This window comes from Mesoplodon mirus (assembly GCF_964341445.2).
Source record: "Mesoplodon mirus genome assembly, chromosome: 12".
Classification (NCBI taxonomy): domain Eukaryota; kingdom Metazoa; phylum Chordata; class Mammalia; order Artiodactyla; family Ziphiidae; genus Mesoplodon; species Mesoplodon mirus.
In genome coordinates, this window is record NC_138988.1 from 43025894 (window position 1) to 43044164 (window position 18271).

Below are 18271 nucleotides of genomic sequence, written 5' to 3' on the forward strand. Positions count from 1 at the left end.
TGGAGGTGTGAGGGGATGTGCCAAGCTTCCCTCTGTTCTGGGGACTAGAGACAGGTGTCTGAGCTTTTGGTTGGGACAGCAAGAAGAACAAGCTGCAGCTTTGCATGTTATGGTTCAGATTGATTTCTGTTGTCAAGGTTATTTGTATGCTGTGCATTATAATCACTGAAGCCACTATCCTCACAAATCAATGGAAACTTTGGAAAGACTGGGGAAGGCCATGCATGTTTAAACATCACACATCTTGCACAATAGAGATGAAAGGAAATATATTCTTTTAACAATGCAGGAGATATCACTACATTTTATAACAGAGGGGTGGCCAGAGTTACAATTTTGCTAATAGTTCAGTTCCTGGGTGTCTATGGTCATTCACTTGCAATCTGTGCCATCGTACTGCCAAACTGACTGCTGTCTGGGGAGCTGGTTCTGCCGTAGTGCTGAAGCCCCATGCCATACTTGGAGAATGTAGCATCTTCATTAGAATGGAAAATCTGGGGCCTTCCCAAGCAGCCAAGAATTCCCTGGAGAATCCTAAGCCTCCTTTGGGCAACATGATCCTATTGTGAGGATCCAGGGTGGCCCCGCTCTCCCTCTCCTGCCCACAGCACAGGGGAAGGTGCCTGTAGCTGGTCAGCCAGTAGGAGGAAGGAAGGCCCTTCCCCACCCCCACAGGACTTACCACCTGCAGAAGGGCCAGGTACCCGGCTCCCACGTTGTCAAAGTTGACTTTCACCTTGGTCCAATACAATTCGCCAGTCATGTTGAAAGACACACAGTCGCTCTTGTTGTTCACGATGGTGTAGTTCAAGGGCAGGTCTCCCTCAGTCTGGTTGATGCATCTCCCAAACTTCCCCGCGAAGAGGTTCACGCCCATGATACTGAAGATGAGCCAGAAGATGAGGCAGACGAGGAGGACGTTCATGATGGAGGGGATGGCGCCCACCAGGGCATTGACCACAACCTCAAGTGGGCAGAGAAGAGGCTCAGTTCCTGGGGGTGCCCAGAACACACACCCTTTTCAAGGCCTCCAACCTACTGAACCTCCTGGGTATAGGTCCCTATGGGGATGGGGAACAGTTCCTGTCCCTGAAGGGGAATCCATGGCTGGAAGCTCTGGCTGGCAGTGAGGGGAGTGAGAGAGAACACACACGCCTTTTGCTTTGCACCCTGAAGTCTGACACAGCTCAGAACATCTGCCTTTCCCTTCTTGGCTCTGCCCGGAATCCATGACCTTCAAACTTAATTTTCAGCAGGGTCTCTGCTGGACGAGTATGCCACAAGTCTGATGAGAAAGGGCCTCTGGACATACACTCTCTGAGCTAAGCTTCTGGTTTCCTTTGGGGTTGCTGCTACCGGGATGGATGGGTGTTCTCCTGTAAAGTGTGCCCAGGGGACCTCCGGTGGTATGGGTGGTACGTCTGGAGGGTGCTCTGACAGCCTCTCATGCTGCGGTGGGAGCAGGGCTGGCAGGGCGGGTGGTGTGCACGCTCCTTGTGCCTCTGCCCTCCCCAGGGAGAGGCTCTCTGACCCCATGGGGCCATGGCCCCATGTTCTTCATTTAAACTCACAGCACCCAGGAGAAGTATCCTTGGCAAAAATAACTGGGGACTCCACTCCAGTGAGGGACCTAGTTCTCAGCTGTCTGTGAGCCAGGAACGTTTGCCACACAGACTAGGAGCGGAGCTGGTGTGGGGCTGGGCGGTGGATATGGTAATGCTGACACACGCAAAGGAGGGGGTCGGTCTGTGGCCCCCCAGCAGGCATGATGAACCTGGGAACAGGGTGGGAAACCAACTCTCCCGTTTGCCCTTCTCTGGCTCTGTGGCCAGCAGCCACAGCAGAGGCATTCCTGGTAACTAGTGTCTCCCCCATGTCCCCTTGTCCCAGAACAAAATGTCCTTGCTCCCAAAGAGACATTTAACTTAGGTCGGATTATTCACTTGTGAATGGCTTCCCACCGGAAATAAGCAGTTTGTTTCTCCATGGATTCGGGGTGTGAGCAAAGTTCAAAACCATCAGCCAAATTGGGGCTGTGTAATGGTGCCTGCTGTGTCAGTGAGAGACACACAGACGTGTCTGCTAAGTCACAACAGAACTGTGCGCATTTTGTAAAAACAAGAAACAAAAAAAAAAAACCCACACAAACACATGGGTTTGTTTTCTTGCTATATAAGATGGATAATGTTTTTTCTTAGTGGGCTTTTCAATTTGCCTTATATGTGCACATTCTTTGGTAAAATTTGGTGGCTTGAAAAAAACGCAGAGGGCTCTGCACTTAGAAAATAGTGCCAAAGAGTTTACTAAGCAAATACAAACTGCTCTCTGATGGAGAATACAGCTGGCTCCTTCCTTGCTTCCTTCATCCTCCCTAGCACTGCCCTACTGCCTATCACAGAGGGAAGGCAGCCTGTGATGGCCAGGAGGCAGGGGACAGGGCCGGACACACGGAGCCGGGGCACACACAGACACGAGGCCCCGCTGGAGAGCAGAAGCTGAAGGGGCCCTGGGCCGGTGGGGCTGGCTGCAGCTGAGACACCTGTGCCCCAGGTCTCACTTCCTCTCCATTATCCAGGGCTCTCTGGCCCTCATGGAGCCCACAGGGCTGGGGGTGGCAGGCCTGGGGGGAGGTTCTCACAGCTCTCCATCTCCGAGTGCCACCAAGCCCAGCCGTGCTTCCTGGAGATCCTGTACATGCTCCCACCAGGTCAGGGCCGCCTGGACAGCAAGTGAGCCTGTGGGTCCCCTCCATGAAGCCACTTCCCACTGCCCCTGTGGGAAGAGCCACCCCTCTTACCCTCATGCCCTCAAATCGTGACAGGGCTCGCAGGGGTCGGAGCGCACGCAAGGTCCGCAGTGACTTGATGGGGCCCATCTCAGCAAAGCCCAGCGCGTTGGCCACCAGGCTGATCAGTGAGACCTGTGGGAGGCAGGGTGGGAGTGGAGCCACGGGGACAGCTCAAGACAGTGGCAGGGCTCCTGGCCCACCGAAAACAGGCTGGGTATGAGAGAGCCAGCAGGCCTTCCTGTGTCCAGTCTTTCTGATTCCCGGCTGGATCGTCTTCACAGGCTGTCCTGTGTTGGGCCAGCCTTCCTGCAGCCCAAGAGGCTGGGGGCAAGCCCAAGCATGTCCCAGCTTTCAGACCTTCACCGAGGGCCTGCTGTGTGCACTTCACACACACACACACACACACACACACACACACACACACACACACACGTACATCTGTAATAGCCGCACTCACCCCAGGACTTGGAACGCACCTCCCAATGCTACAGATGAGAAAACTGAGTTCCAAAGCCACCCACTAGTGTGGAGGAGCAGGGCCACAAAGACTGGGCTTTAGGTCCCATGTGCTTTCCTTCAAGTCAGATTCTTGGGCCTGCCCCTTCCCTGCCCCAACGTAGACTCTCTGGGGAAGGACTGTCCTGAGTTGAGTATGAGCAGACAGACAATCCTGGGGCATTTCCCCAAAGCTGGACCTCACAACATTCTGCCGTCTTCAAAGAAGGGAAGCGCAGATGGAGCCCCTGAGGACTGTTCTCTGCTGTCTGCTTTCTCTGCCCCGCCCTCACCGGGGCATTTCTACCCAGTGGATTTTATCCTTCTAAAGTTCCAGGGGCATCCAATCCCTTCTTATGTCACTGCTGGCCGGTGATCACAGGTTAGAAGTGGCCTCCTGCCTGACCTCGCCGGCAATCACCATTACCACCACCCTAGCTCTGAGGGCAGCCTGACGGTGGCGAGGGGCTGCAGGCGGGGCCCTGACTCCCGGACCCTCCTCCCAGGCTTGGAAGCAGCAGGTTGGGAGAAGGCTGGGCAAAGGGGCTTGGACGAGGAAGACTCCCAGGATGGACTTCTGTGCTGCCCCCACCCGGGAGAGGATGAGGGGCATCTCTCAGGGACTTGCTGCTGAGGGCAGCCAGGTCTGGCCAGTCTCCCCGCCTAGCTCCCAGCAGGCCAGCCTCGTCTGCTGCTTCCAAAGCTCGCCCTGCCTGCTCCACCCAATGTCAGTTGATGACAACTCCATCCTTCCAGCTGCTCAGGCCACAAGCCTTGGCATCATCCCTGCCTTCTCTCTGTCTCTCACTCCCTACATCCAACCCATCAGGATTTCCTGTTGGCTCTGCCTTCAAAATATGTCAGAAGTCCAAATATTTCTCACCGCTTCCACTGCCACCATCCTGGCCAGGCCGCCATCATCTCTCCCCTGGATCACTTCCACAACCTCCCAGCCTTCTCCCTGCCTCCACTCCCCGCCCCCACCCTGACAGGGCGATTCTTTCATAACATGAGTCAGATGATGTCACTCTTCTGTCCAAAGCCCTTCAATGCCTCCGCATTTCATTCTAAATAACGGCCCATGGTTTTCAAAGGCTGCACCTGTTCTACCCCATGCAGTCTGGCCTCATCTCCTGCACTTCCCTTCCCCACTCCTCTGCTCCAGCCACTCTGGCCTCCCTGCAGTTCCTCAGGTATCCCAGGCACCCTCCTACCATAGGACCTTTGCACTGCTGTTCCAACCTCTGTTTGGAGTGTTCTGCAGACATCTGCCTGGCTAACCCCAACTTCCTTCAAATGTCACCACAGTGAGCCCACTCTGGCCAGCCTGTTTTTTTTTTTTTTTTGCGGTACACGGGCCTCTTACAGTTGTGGCCCCTCCCGTTGCGGAGCACAGGCTCCGGACGCGCAGGCTCAGCGGCCATGGCTCACGGGCCCAGCCGCTCCGTGGCATGTGGGATCTTCCCAGACCGGGGCACGAACCCGTGTCCTCTGCATCAGCAGGCAGACTCTCAACCACTGCGCCACCAGGGAAGCCCTAGCCTGTTTAAAGTTCTAATCTCTATCTTCCTTTCTCCCTGAGTCCTGGCCCTCCTAATCCCCTTCCCTCTCTACTTCCTTTTCTCCATGTGTATACATCACCAGCGTAATATGAAGCTGGCTCATGTATTATGTTTCTGGTTCACAGTCACCTTCCTGTGTGCAGGCAGGGGTTTTGTCTGTTTTGTTCCCCAAGATCCTCAGCATCTACAATAGCACCCACATACAGTAGATGCTCAATAGTATCGAAAAAATGCATGAATTGAACATGGAAACATCCTTTTCCAGACCTTGATGCCTGAAGTCCACCATTTCCATGAAGTGTGGGGATAGGGGGGCATGGCCAGCATCTGGAAAGCTGGATTCCAGCACCCACTTCCTTCTCCTTGACCTTGGGCCAGGCCCTTCTCTGCTGTGAGCCTCAGTTTCCTTCTCCACAGGCTAATTCTCCAATCTTGAGAATTCCAGGCCCTTAGCCCTGGCCTCAGCGGAGTTCCCCAAAGTAGCAGGTGGTGGGAGGTGGGTGGGCTTCCCCAGAAGTCTTTGCAAACTCTATCTGGCCTGCCCTGGCGGAGTCCCAAAAAGCTGCAGGAACAGCTGGGTGAGGGGGCCTCAGGGCAGAGCTGCCAGGATCCCAGGGCTTCCCCCGGCCCTTTGGCAAGGAGGCTTCAGGGGTCCTCTCCCTCATCTCAGGGAGGCTCTGAGGGCTCCAGGCTGTAAGAGCATCCTGAGCTCCCCCCTTCTCTGCCGCCTCAGCACCTCTCACCCCAGCATTAGCATCGGCCACTTGGGGTGATGAAAGAGGCCTGGGCTGGAGGCCCAGCAACGTGGATCTGTGTCTCCACACATACTCTAGCCCACGGAGCCATTCATGTTTGTCCTCCCACCCAGGCCTGGACCCTGGCCAGGCCCACTGGCAGCTGAGCCCCTCCCTTTAGCTTCTGGGCCTGAAGTGGGGACAAAGCACAGGCCTAAGCTCTTCTATAACTATAAGAAGGACAGCCCCTGCTGGTGGGCAGAGCTACGAGTGTCTTCTGGAAAGCTCTTCCCAGCCTGCAGATCCTGACCCACATCCTGCTGTGTGAGACCCACCACAACCAGATGATGAGTCCTCGCCTGAGCCCTTCGCCATGTTCCCTCTGCCCTTAGGGAGCACAGAACCAAGGTTGCCCCGCATTCTGAGTCTCAATTCTCACCCTGCTGTGGCTACTCTCCCACCTGACTGTGCTCAGGAGCCCCACAAGACCCTGCAGTCACCCTGCTTGGTACCCAGCAGTGTCCTGGGGCCTGGGGAACTGTGGGTCAGGGGCCTCCCATTCCATCTGCCAACTGGGTGCTCAGGGGATATGCCAACCTCCTACCCCAGGTCCCCTGGGCACACCAGAGGTAAGGCAAGCCCTGCCAGCCGCCTGATCACCCAGAGCAGCCACCTGGAACCCCTCAGCCAGTGTTCACACTTTCCTCCTTCTCACAGGTGACTCCAACCCCTCTCACCCTCCCCAAGTGGTACCTTCTACCTGAGCCAGGAGGATCTCCTGCCTGCCCAGCACCCTTTCCCCAATCCTGTGCCCTCTGGCCTTTGGCTCATTCCATCTCCTATACAACACCTCCTCTGTGTGTGGACATGTAGGCTCTTAACTGGTCATCTGTGTAGTGGGCCTGACAGACACTTTACAAGGTGCCGTGGTGAGGGCTGCAATACGGGCTCATCGCTCCCCCTTCTGGACGTCCTGAGAGGGTGGGACCCCACTCCTGCCCTGGCTCACACCGCTGCCGGAACTGCACTTCACTATCCCCCGTGGTGAGTACAGTTTCTCCCAGAAGCCTAGGTTTCCCTGTGTCCCCAGTCGGGGGTTTTGATGGCAGAGCCCAGGTATCCCCTCTGTGACCCCAGACTCGGGCTTCCTGCCCCTTTGCCCATGGGCACAGCCAAGATGCTCCACTTCGTCCTGCTGCCCTGTCCTTCTGTCCTTCTGTCCCTCGGCCTCAGCTCCTTCTCACACTGGCAACGGGCGCCCCCCTCCTCTCTTCCCTTCAGGGGCCACACTTACGTCCACAATGAGGAAATCGAGCCAGCACCAGGCATTGGTGAAGTACTTCTTGAAGCCATAGGCCACCCACTTGAGCAGCATCTCCAGCACGAAGATGTAGGTGAACATCTTGTCGGCATACTCCAGCAGGATCTTGATGGTCTTCCGCTCCTCCAGGTAGATGTCCTCGAAGGCCTGCAGACCAGGGTAGACAAGGTAGACATGATATCCTGACCCAGCCAGTCCCACCCCGCACAAGCCTTCATCTCTGACAGTATCTGCTGCTCAGGAGGGCGGGGCAGAGGGGAGCCATGTCGTGGAGGGGATTCCTGAGTGTGCCCTCTGAGCCGCGTGTGCACCATTGCCGGGTTAGGAAATGATGTTATGTGGTGTGTGGACAACAAGGCAGAATGTGTAGTGAGAATGCTTCTTCCTTCACTTTAAAGAGCAAGTCTCAGTTCAGTGCTAGTGCATTGTTAAGACCTCTCTAAAACAGCTCAAGGCCTGCTGCTAGAAGCAGCATACACTTTCCCCACCCCCTCTATTCCACTGTGTTTTTACTCAATTTACTTTGGCAATTACCTACTTTTCATAGGAAACAATATTGGTTTCCAATGACAACGATCATTCAAAGTTGCCCTTTAAAATAAACTTATTTAAACAAACAAAAAAACAGTGAATGTTCATCTAAGGCAAAATTTTAAAGAAATGATAGTAAAGGCAGTTTGTAGATATGAAGAGTAGGAAACACAGGACTAGATGAAGTCAAACCTCCTGCAGTGCTCAGCATCTGGGAGTCAACATTCCTAAAATGCTAGAAGTTGTCGGTCTTTTCCCACCTCCTCACTGCTGCCTCAACCCAAATCCCCAAGCCAACAGAGAGACTCAGATGGCCCCAGCTGCCCTCTTCTAACTCCAGGCTTCTGATCTGTACCTGCCCCTCCTGAGTTACCTTCCCCTATCCAGAATGTGCTCTGAGGCTCCCAGTCTAGGCAACTGAATGCGTCACTGAGGGCCCCAGGGAGCTGCCTCCACCTGTCGCTCTGGGCCTCCCTGTCTGACTGCAGGGCCTCTGTGAGCTACAGTGATCCAGGGGGCTGGTGCTGTCAGCAGTCAGTTTAGCAGACCACGTAGCTAATCTGGTCCATGTAGATATGACAACAGGATAATTCAGGCCCCAAAATGGACTTTGGGGGTTGTTCAGGACAGAAAGTAGGCCTGTTTTTTTCTGATTATAAAAATGTATGCCTCCTATAAAAAATGAAATAATACAGAAATTATAAAAAAGAGAATAAACAACAACAAAAAAACCAAACAACTCAATCAAAAAATGGGCAGAAGACTTAAATAGACATTTCTCTAAAGAATACATACAGATGGCCAATAGGCACATGAAAAGATGCTCAACACTGCTAATTATTAGAGAAATGCAAATCAAAACTACAGTGAGGTACCACCTCACACTGGTCAGAATGGCCGTCATTAAAAAGTCCACAAATAACAAATGCTGGAGAGGGTGTGGAGAAAAGGGAACGCTCATACACTGTTGGTGGGGATGTAAGTTGGCACAGCCACTGTGGAAAATAATACAGAGGTTCCTCAGAAAGCTAAAAATAGAATTACCATATGATTCAACAATCCCACTCCTGGGCCTATATCCAGACAAAACTATAATTCAAAAAGACACATGCACCCCCTATGTTCACAGCAGCACTATTCACAATAGCTAAGACATGGAAACAACCTAAATGTCCATCAACAGAGGAATGGATAAAGAAGATGTGGTACATATGTACAATGGAATACTACTCAGCCATAAAAAAGAATGAAATCATGCCATTTGCAACAACATAGGTGCAACTAAAGACTACCATACCAAGTGAAGTAAGTCAGAAAGAGAAAGACAAATATATGATATCACTTTTATGTGGAAACTGAAATATGACACAAATGAACCTATCTATGAAACAGAAACAGAATCACAGACATAGAGAACAGACTGGTGGTTGCCAAGGTGGGGGGATGGGTTGGGAGAGGGAGGGAGTAGGAAGTTGGGGTTAGCAGATGTAGGCTTTTATATACAGAATGGATAAACAACAAGGTCCTACTGTACAGCATAGAGAACTATATTCAATATCCTATGATAAACCATGATGGAAAAGAATATAAAAAAAAGAATGTATATATATGTATAACTGAATCACTTTGCTGCACAGCAGAAATTAACACAACATTGTAAATCACTATATTTCAGTTAAAAACTTGATTAAAAAAAAGAGAATAAAAGGCATCTCCAATTTTATGACACTAAAGTAACCTCTGCTAACATTTAGGTGAACATTCTTTCAACCCTCACTATTTGTGTGTATATATTTGAGTGCACGATTTTATAAATAAGCTAAGATATTTTGCTTTGAAATTTCTTTTTCCATGAAACAATCTTTTGTGAACATTTACTTACTAAGTAATGTGAATACATACAAGATCTATCATTCTTTTTAAAGGCTGCATAATATTTCATTATTTGCATATACTACTGTTAATTTAGCCATTGTTTCCAATTTATCCCTAGTAGAAACAATATTGCAATGAGCACAGTGTCTGATTATCTTGAGGATAAATTTCTAGAACTGAGGTGCCAGGTCAAAGTTATACTTTTCGTACAGATTAGGAACAGGACCTCCAAAAGGGGACACCAATTTGAGACTCCTTCCACAGTGCATGAATGTGGCTCTTTTCCCACCAACCACACCGGTGCAGTTTCTCCTTTGTCACATTTCCCAGACTAATGAATGAAATTTGTATTTGTTACATTTTAATTTATCTTATTACTAGTGATACTGACATCATCTCCTTGGATATTTGCAGTGTTCTCTTTATAAATTGCCTGTTCATGTCCTTTACCTATTTTTTCACTTGATGGTCTGGTTTATTTGGGGACATTAACTCTTTGTTTTATATACTTTATCCTAGTTCTGTGCCTTTAAATCTTGTTTACTTTTGTTTACCGTACTGAAGTTCTATAATTTACTTTCACTTATTATTATATCATTTAATATATTTATATCATTTGTTACGATTTTCATTTAGTAAAACCTTTGGCATCATGTTAAGAAAGTCCTTGCCAGAGACTCCCTGAACAAGATGGCAGAGTAGAAGGACTTGAGCTCACCGCCTCTCATGAAAACACCAAAATTACAACTAACTGCTGAACAACCATTGACAAAAAAAGATGGGAAACTACCAAAAAAGATACTCTACATCCAAAGACAAAGAAGAAGCCACAACAAGATGGTAAGAGGGGCACTTTTGAGATACAATCAAATCCCATACATGCCAGGTGGATGATATACAAACTGGAAAATAATTGTATCACAGAGGTTCTCCCACAGGAGTAAGAGTTCTGAATCCCACATCAGGTTCCCCCAGCCTGGGGGCATAGCATTGGGAGGAGGAGCCCCCAGAGCATTTGGCTTTGAAGGCCAGTGGGGCTTGAGTACAGGAGCTCCACGGGACTAGAGGAAACACAGACTCCATACTTGGAGGGTGCACACAAGGTTTCATGTGCACTTGGACCCAGGGCAAAGCAGTGACACCATAGGAGCCTGGGCCAGACCTACCTGTGGGTCTTGGAGGGTATTCTGAGGAGGCAAGTGTTGCCTGTGGTTCACTATGGGGGCAAGGACACTGGTGGCAGAGGCCCCAGGGAATGTTCATGGGCATGAGCTCTCCCAAAGGTCAACATTTTGGCACTGAGATCTGGCCCAACACAGCATCCTGCAGGCTCCAGTGCTGGGATGCCTCAGGCCAAACAACCAACGGGGTGGGAACAGAGCCCCACCCATCAGCAGACAGGCTGGCTAAAGATGTCCTGAGCTAACAGCTGCTTGACACACCCCTGCCCACCAGAGGGACAAGACTCAGCTCCACCCACCAGTGGGAAGGCACCAGTCCCTGCCACCAGGAAGCCTGCACAAGCCCCCGGACCAACTGGACCCACCAGGGGGCAAACACTGCTAGTGAGAGGAGCTACAATCCTGCAGCCTGAGCAATGGAGACCACAAACACAGAAAGTCAGACAAAATGAGATGGCAGAGAAGTATCTTCCAGATGAAGGAACAAGATAAAACCCCAGAAGAACAAATAAGTGAAGTGGATATAGGAAATATACCTGAAAAAGAACTCAGAGTAATGAAAGTAAAGATGATCCAAGAAAAAGAAAAAGAAAAAGAAAAAGAATGGAGGCACAGACTGAGAAGATACAAGAAATGTTCAACAAGGAGCTAGAAGATTTAAAGAACAAAGAGATGAACAATACAATAACGGAAATGAAAAATACACTAGAAGGAATCAATTGAAGAATAAATAAGGCAGAAGAACAAATAAGTGAGTTGGAAGACAGAATGGCAGAAATCACTGCTGTGGAACAGAATAAAGAAAAAAGAATGAAAAGAAATGAAGACAGTTTAAGAGACCTCTGGGACAACATTAAACATACCAACATTACAAGGATCTCAGAAGGAGAAGAGAGAGAGAAAGGGCCTGAGAAAATATTTGAAGAGATAACAGCTGAAAACTTCCCTAACATAGAGAAGGAAACAGTCACCCACGTCCAGGAAGCACAGAGAGTCCCATACAGGATAAACCCAAGGAGGAACACTGCAAGACACATATTAATCAAACAGACAAAAATTAAAGACAAAGAAAAAATATAAGAGCAACAAGGAAAAAGCAACAAATAACATACAAGGGAATCCCCATAAGGTTATCAGCTGATTTTTCAGCAGAAACTATGCAGGCCAGAAGGGAAAGGTATGATATGTTTAAAGTGATGAAAGGGAAAAACCTACAACCAAGAATACTCTACCTAGCAAGGCTCTCATTCAGATTCAATGGAAAAATCAAAAGCTTCACAGACAAGCAAAAGCTAAGAGAATTCAGCACCACCAAACCACCTTTACAACAAATGCTAAAGGAACTTCTCTAGGTGGAAAAGAAAAGGCCACAACTAGAAACAAGAAAATTAAAAATGGGAAAGCTCACTGGTAAAAGCAAACATGCAGTAAAGGTAAGAAATCATCCACACACAAATGTGACATCAAAACCAGCAATTGTGGGAAGAGGAGAGTACAAATGCAGGATATTGGAAATGCATTTGAAATTAAGAGACCAGCAACTTAAAACAACCTTGTATATATACAGACTGCTATATCAAAAACCTCATGGTAACCACAAACCAAAAATCTACAATGGATACACACACAAAAAAGAAAAAGGAATCCAAACACAACACTAAAGATAGTCATCAAATCACAAGAGGAGAGAACAAAAGAGGAAGGGAAGAAAAAAGACCTTAAAAAAAACAAAAATAATGAACAAAATGGCAATAAGAACATACATATTAATAATTACCTTAAATGTAAAAAGATTAAATGCTCCAACTAAAAGACACAGACTGCCTGAATGGATACAAAAACAAGACCCATATATATGCTGTCTACAAGAGACCCATTTCAGATCTAGGGACACATACAGACTGAAAGTGAGGGGATGGAAAAAGGTATTCCATGCAAAGGGAAGTCAAAAGAAAGCTGGAGTAGCAATATTCATATCAGACAAAATAGACTTTAAAATAAAGACTGTTAAAAGAGACAAAGAAGGACACACAAAAATGATCAAGGGATCAATCCAAGAAGATATAACAATTGTAAGTATATATGCACCCAAAATATATACTTACAAAAAATAGGAGCACCCCAATATATAAGGCAAATACTAACAGCCATAAAAGGAAAAATCAACAGTAACACAACAATAGTGGGGGACTTTAACACCCTACTTTCATCAATGGACGGATCATCCAGACAGAAGATCAATAAGGAAACACAGGCCTTAAATGACACATTAGACCAGATAGACTTAACTGATATTTATAGAGCATTCCATCCAGAAGCAGCAGAATACACATTCTTCTCAAGTGTACATGGAATATTCTCCAGGATTGACCATATGCTGGGCTACAAAGTGAGCCTCCGTAAATTTAAGAAAATTGGAATCATATCAAGCATCTTTTCCAAACAAAACACTATGAGATTAGAAATCAACTACAAGAAAAAAAACTGTAAAAAACACAAACATGTGGAGGCTAAACAATATGCTACTAAACAACCAATGGATCACTGGAGAAATCAAGAGGACATCAAAAAATACCTAGAGACAAATGAAAATGAAAGCATGATGACCCAAAACCTATGGGACATGGCAAAATCAGTTCTGAGAGGGAAGTTTATAGCAATACAATCTTACCTCAGGAAACAAGAAAAATCACAAATAAACAACATAATCTTACACCTAAAGCAACTAGAGAAGAACAAACAAAACCCAAAGTTAGTAGAAGGAAAGAAATCATAAAGATCAGAACAGAAATAAAATAGAAACAAAGAAAACAGTAGAAAAGATCAATGAAACTAAAAGCTGGTTCTTTGAAAAGATAACAAAATTGATAAACCTTTAGCCAGGTTCCATCAAGGGAAAAAAAGGGAGAGGACTCAAATCAATAAAATTGGGAATGAAAAAAAAAGAGAAGTTACAATGGACACCACAGAAATACAAAGGATCATAAGAGACTACTACAAGCAACTATATGGCAATAAAATGGACAACCTGGAAAAAGTGGACAAATTCTTAGAAAGGTACAATCTTCCAAGACTGAACCAGGAAGAAATAGAAAATGTGAACAGACCAATCACAAGTACTGAAATTGAAACTGTGATTTTAAAACTTCCAACAAACAGAAGTCCAGGACCAGATGGCTTCACAGGTGAATTCTATCAAACATTTAGAGAAGAATTAACACCTATCCTACTGAGACTATTTCAAACAATTGCAGAGGATAAAACACTCCCAAACTCATTCTATGAGGCCACCATTACCCTGATACCAAAGACATATGAAGATACCACACAAAAAAAGAAAATTACAGGCCAATATCACTGATGAGCATAGATACAAAAATCCTCAACAAAATACTAGCAAAGCAAATCCAACAATATATTAAAAGGATCATACCCCATGATCAACTGGGATTTATCCCAGGGATGCAAGGATTTTTCAATATCCACAAATCAGTGTGATACACCACATCAACAAATTGAAGAATAAAAACATATGATCATCTCAACAGATCCAGAAAATGCTTTTGACAAAATTCAACACCAATTTATGATAAAAACTCTCCAGAACATGGGCATAGAGGGAACCTACTCAACATAATAAAGTACATATATGACAAGTCCACAGCTAACATCATACTCAGTGGTGAAAAGCTGAAAACATTCCCCCTAAGATCAGCAACAAGGCAAGGATGTCCACTCTTGCCACTTTTATTCAACATAGTTTTGGAAGTCCTAGACACAGCAATCAGAGAAGAAAAAGAAATAAAAGGAAATCAAAGTGGAAAAGGAGAAGTAAAACTATTACTGTTTGCAGATGACATGATACTATACATAGAAAATCCTAAAAATGCTACCAGAAAAGTACTAGAGCTCATCAGTGAATTTGGAAAAGTTGAAGGATATAAAATTAATATGCAGAAATCGGTTGCATTTCTATACACTAGCAATGAAAGATCAGAAAGAGAAATTAAGGAAAGAATCCCATTTACTATCATCTCAAAAAGAATAAAATACCTAAGAATAAACTTACCTGAGGCAAAAGACCTGTACTCCAAAAACTATAAGACACTGATGAAAGAAATCGAAGATGACACAAACAGGTGGAAAGATATACCATGTCCTTGGATTGGAAGAATCAATATTGTCAAAATGACCATACCACCCAAGGTAATCTACAGATTTAATGCAATCCTTATGAAATTACCAATGCTATTTATTGCAGAACTAGAAAAAAAATTTTAAAATTTGTATAGAAACACAAAAGACGCTGAATAGCCAAAGCAATCTTGAGAAAGAAAAACGGAGCTGGAGGAATCAGGTTCCCTGACTTCAGACTATACTACAAAGCTACAGTAATCAAAACAGTATGGTACTGGCACACACAAAAAAATATAGATCAATGGAACAGGACAGAAAGCCCAGAAATAAGCCCATGTACCTGCAGTCAATTAATCTAAGACAAAGGAGGCAATACTATACAATGGAGAAAAGACAGTCTCTTCAATAAGTGGTGATGGGAAAACTGGACAGCTACATGTAAAAGAATGAAATTATAACATTCTCTAACAAACATCATACACAAAAATAAACTCAAAGTGGATTAAAGACCTAAATGTTAGACCAGATACTATAAACTCTTAGAAGAAAACATAGGCAGAACACTCTTTGACATAAATTGCAACAATATCTTTCTGGATCCACCTTCTAGAGTAATGAAAATAAAAACAAACACAAGCAAATGGGACTTAATTATACTCAAAAGCTTTTGCACAGCAAAGGAAACCATAAACAAAACAAAAAAGGTAACCCACAAAATGGAAGAAAATATTTGCAAACAAAGTGACCAATAATGGATTAATCTCTAAAATACACAAACAGCTCATGCAGCTCAGTATCAAAAAAATAAACTCCCCAGTCAAAAATGGGCAGAAGATCTAAATAAACACTTTTCCAAAGAAGACATACAGATGGCAAAATGCACATGAAAGGATGCTCAACATTACTAATTATTAGGAAATGCAAATCAAAACTACAATGAGCTATCACCTCACACCAGTCAGAATGGCCATCATCAAAAAGTCTATGAACAGTAAGTGCTGGAGAGGGTGTGGAGAAAAGGGAACCCTCCTACATTGTTGGTGGGAATGTAAATTGGTACAACCACTATGGAGAACAGTATGGAGGTTCCTTAAAAAGTAAAAATGGAACTACCATATGATCCAGCAATCCCTGGGCATATATCTGGAGAAAAACATAATTCAAAAGGATGCATGCACCCCATTGTTCATTGCAGCACTATTTACAACAGCCAACACATGGAAGCAACCTAAATGTCCATCGACAAAGGAATGAATAAAGAAGATGTGATACATATATACAATGGAATATTACTCAGCCATAAAAAAGAAGGAAATAATGCCATTGCAGCAACATGGATGGACCTGGAGATTATCATAGTGCGTGAAATCAGACAGAGAAAGACAAATATCATATGCTATCACTTATATGTGGAATCTAAAAAAAATGATATAGGGGCTTCCCTGGTGGCGCAGTGGTTGAAAGTCCGCCTGCTGATGCAGGGGACATGGGTTCGAGCCCTGGTCTGGGAAGATCCCACATGCAGCAGAGCAACTGGGCCTGTGAGCCACAGCTACTGAGCCTGCACGTCTGGAGCCTATGCTCGGCAACAAGAGAGGCCGCGACAGTGAGAGGCCTGCGCACCGCGATGAAGAGTGGCCCCCACTTGCCACAACTGGAGAAAGCCCTTGCACAGAAATGAAGACCCAACACAGCAAAAATAAATTAATTAATTAAAATCAGTTGATGATAATCTATTGAAAAAAAATAAAAATAAATAAATAAATAAATAAAATGATATAAATGAACATATTTACAAAATAGAAACAGATTCACAGACATGAAAAAACAAACTTATGGTTGCCAAAGGGGAAAGGTTGCGGGGGGGGAGGGATAAATTAGGAGTTTGGGATTGATATATACACACTACTATATATAAAATAGATAATCAACAAGGGCCTATTGTATAGCACAGGGAACTCTACTCAATATTCTGTAATAACCTATACGGGAAAAGAATCTGAAAAAGAATGGATATATGTATATTTATAACTGAATCACTTTGCTGTACATCTGAAATGAACACAACATTGTAAATCAACTATACTCCAATATAGCATAAAAATTTAATTTAAAAAAGACTATAGGGGGCCTCCCTGGTGGCGCAGTGGTTGAGAGTCCGCCTGCCGATGCAGGGGATACGGGTTCGTGCCCCGGTCTGGGAGGATCCCATATGCCGCGGAGCGGCTGGGCCCGTGAGCCATGGCCGCTGGGCCTGCGCGTCCGGAGCCTGTGCTCCGCAACGGGGGAGGCCACAGCAGTGAGAGGCCCGCATACCGCAAAAAAAAAAAAAAAAAAAAAAAAAGACTATAGGGACTTCCCTGGTGGTCCAGTGGGTAAGACTCTATGCTCACAATGCAGGTGGCCTGGGTTGGATCCCTGGTCCAGGAACTAGATCCTGAATGCATACCATAACTAAGAGTCTGCATGTTGCAACTAAGAGTCCATGTGCTGCAACTGAGAAGTCTGCGTGCCGCAACTAAAGATCCTGCATGCCACAACAAAGATCCTGCGTGCCACACTTAAGACCCGGTGCAGTGAAAAATAAATGAATGAATGAATGAATGAATGAATGAATAAAATTTTTTAATGTATAAAAAAATAATAAAAGACTACAAAAAAATTTAAATTGAGGTACATATGAAAAAAAAGAAAAGCAAAAAGAAAGCCCTTGCTTATTGCAAGGCTAGAAAAAAAATGACCTTCCTTTTCCTTTTCCTTTATTCCTTCCTTCCTTCCTTCCTCTCTCCCTCCCTCCCTTCCTTTCTCGTTTCATTGTTTTATATTACAATTTTAAAAATCTAATATATTTTGGTTGGAGCAAATATATATTTTAATATTTTTTTCAGAGTGACTAGTCAAGTGTCCTAACACTTTATTAAAGAATCCACAGAGTAGAAGTCAACACTATCATCTACCACATTTCTATATTTGCTTAAATGTATTTCCAACCTCGGTGTGGTTCTACTGCTCTCTTGGTCTATTCCTGAATTAGTGTCATATGAATTTTCCTGGCCATTTTTCATAATATTTAAGATAAACTTAAGCAATGTTTTTTCGAATTCCCTTTAAAATGTTAGAAATTTATTACTGCCTTGAGTTTAATAACTCATTAGTTTTAGGAACTAATACAGTCTTTCTGCCCAAGACCAGAGTATATTTATAGTATGTTTATCTGTTTGTCTTATTTTACACTCCTTAGGCAAGTTTAATAGTTTTCTTCATGTACCTCTTATACATTCCATGTTATATTCATTCCCAATTATTTTATGGCTACAATGCCTGGCATGTAAGGACTATTGGAGAAATGTTACTTGTGACTAAGTGGTTTCTGTTAGTATAAAACAACAGCAACATCAACAATTATTTGTATATTTGTTTTATAACTGGCCATATAATGTTTTTAATAGGTTTTAAAATTTTTCTAAGCAATCACTATCTACAAGTAATGATATATTTCTATTATTTTAAACTCATTTTATACTTGACTATATTAACTTAAATTCTTCTGTTTTTCTGATTTTTATACTGTATGTTTAATTTTCTTGATTAATTGCACTGGCTAGTACTTCAAGATTATTATTAAATAATGAAAAACAGCTAAAAGG

General features: G+C 44.9%; 1 protein-coding gene across 7 annotated transcripts in view; it reads right to left on the minus strand.

Moving 5' to 3' along the window:
- SCN5A (sodium voltage-gated channel alpha subunit 5) overlaps positions 1-18271 on the minus strand; it is a gene marked incomplete at both ends in the record, with an annotated part of 87255 nt that overhangs the window by 8715 nt on the left and 60269 nt on the right. For all 7 annotated transcript variants that reach the window (XM_082638678.1, XM_082638676.1, XM_082638682.1 and 4 more), the window contains 3 exons: positions 683-964; positions 2798-2920; positions 6874-7047. In XM_082638678.1, coding sequence (XP_082494804.1) covers positions 683-964; positions 2798-2920; positions 6874-7047 — 579 coding nt within the window. The remainder of the gene's footprint in view (positions 1-682; positions 965-2797; positions 2921-6873; positions 7048-18271) is intronic.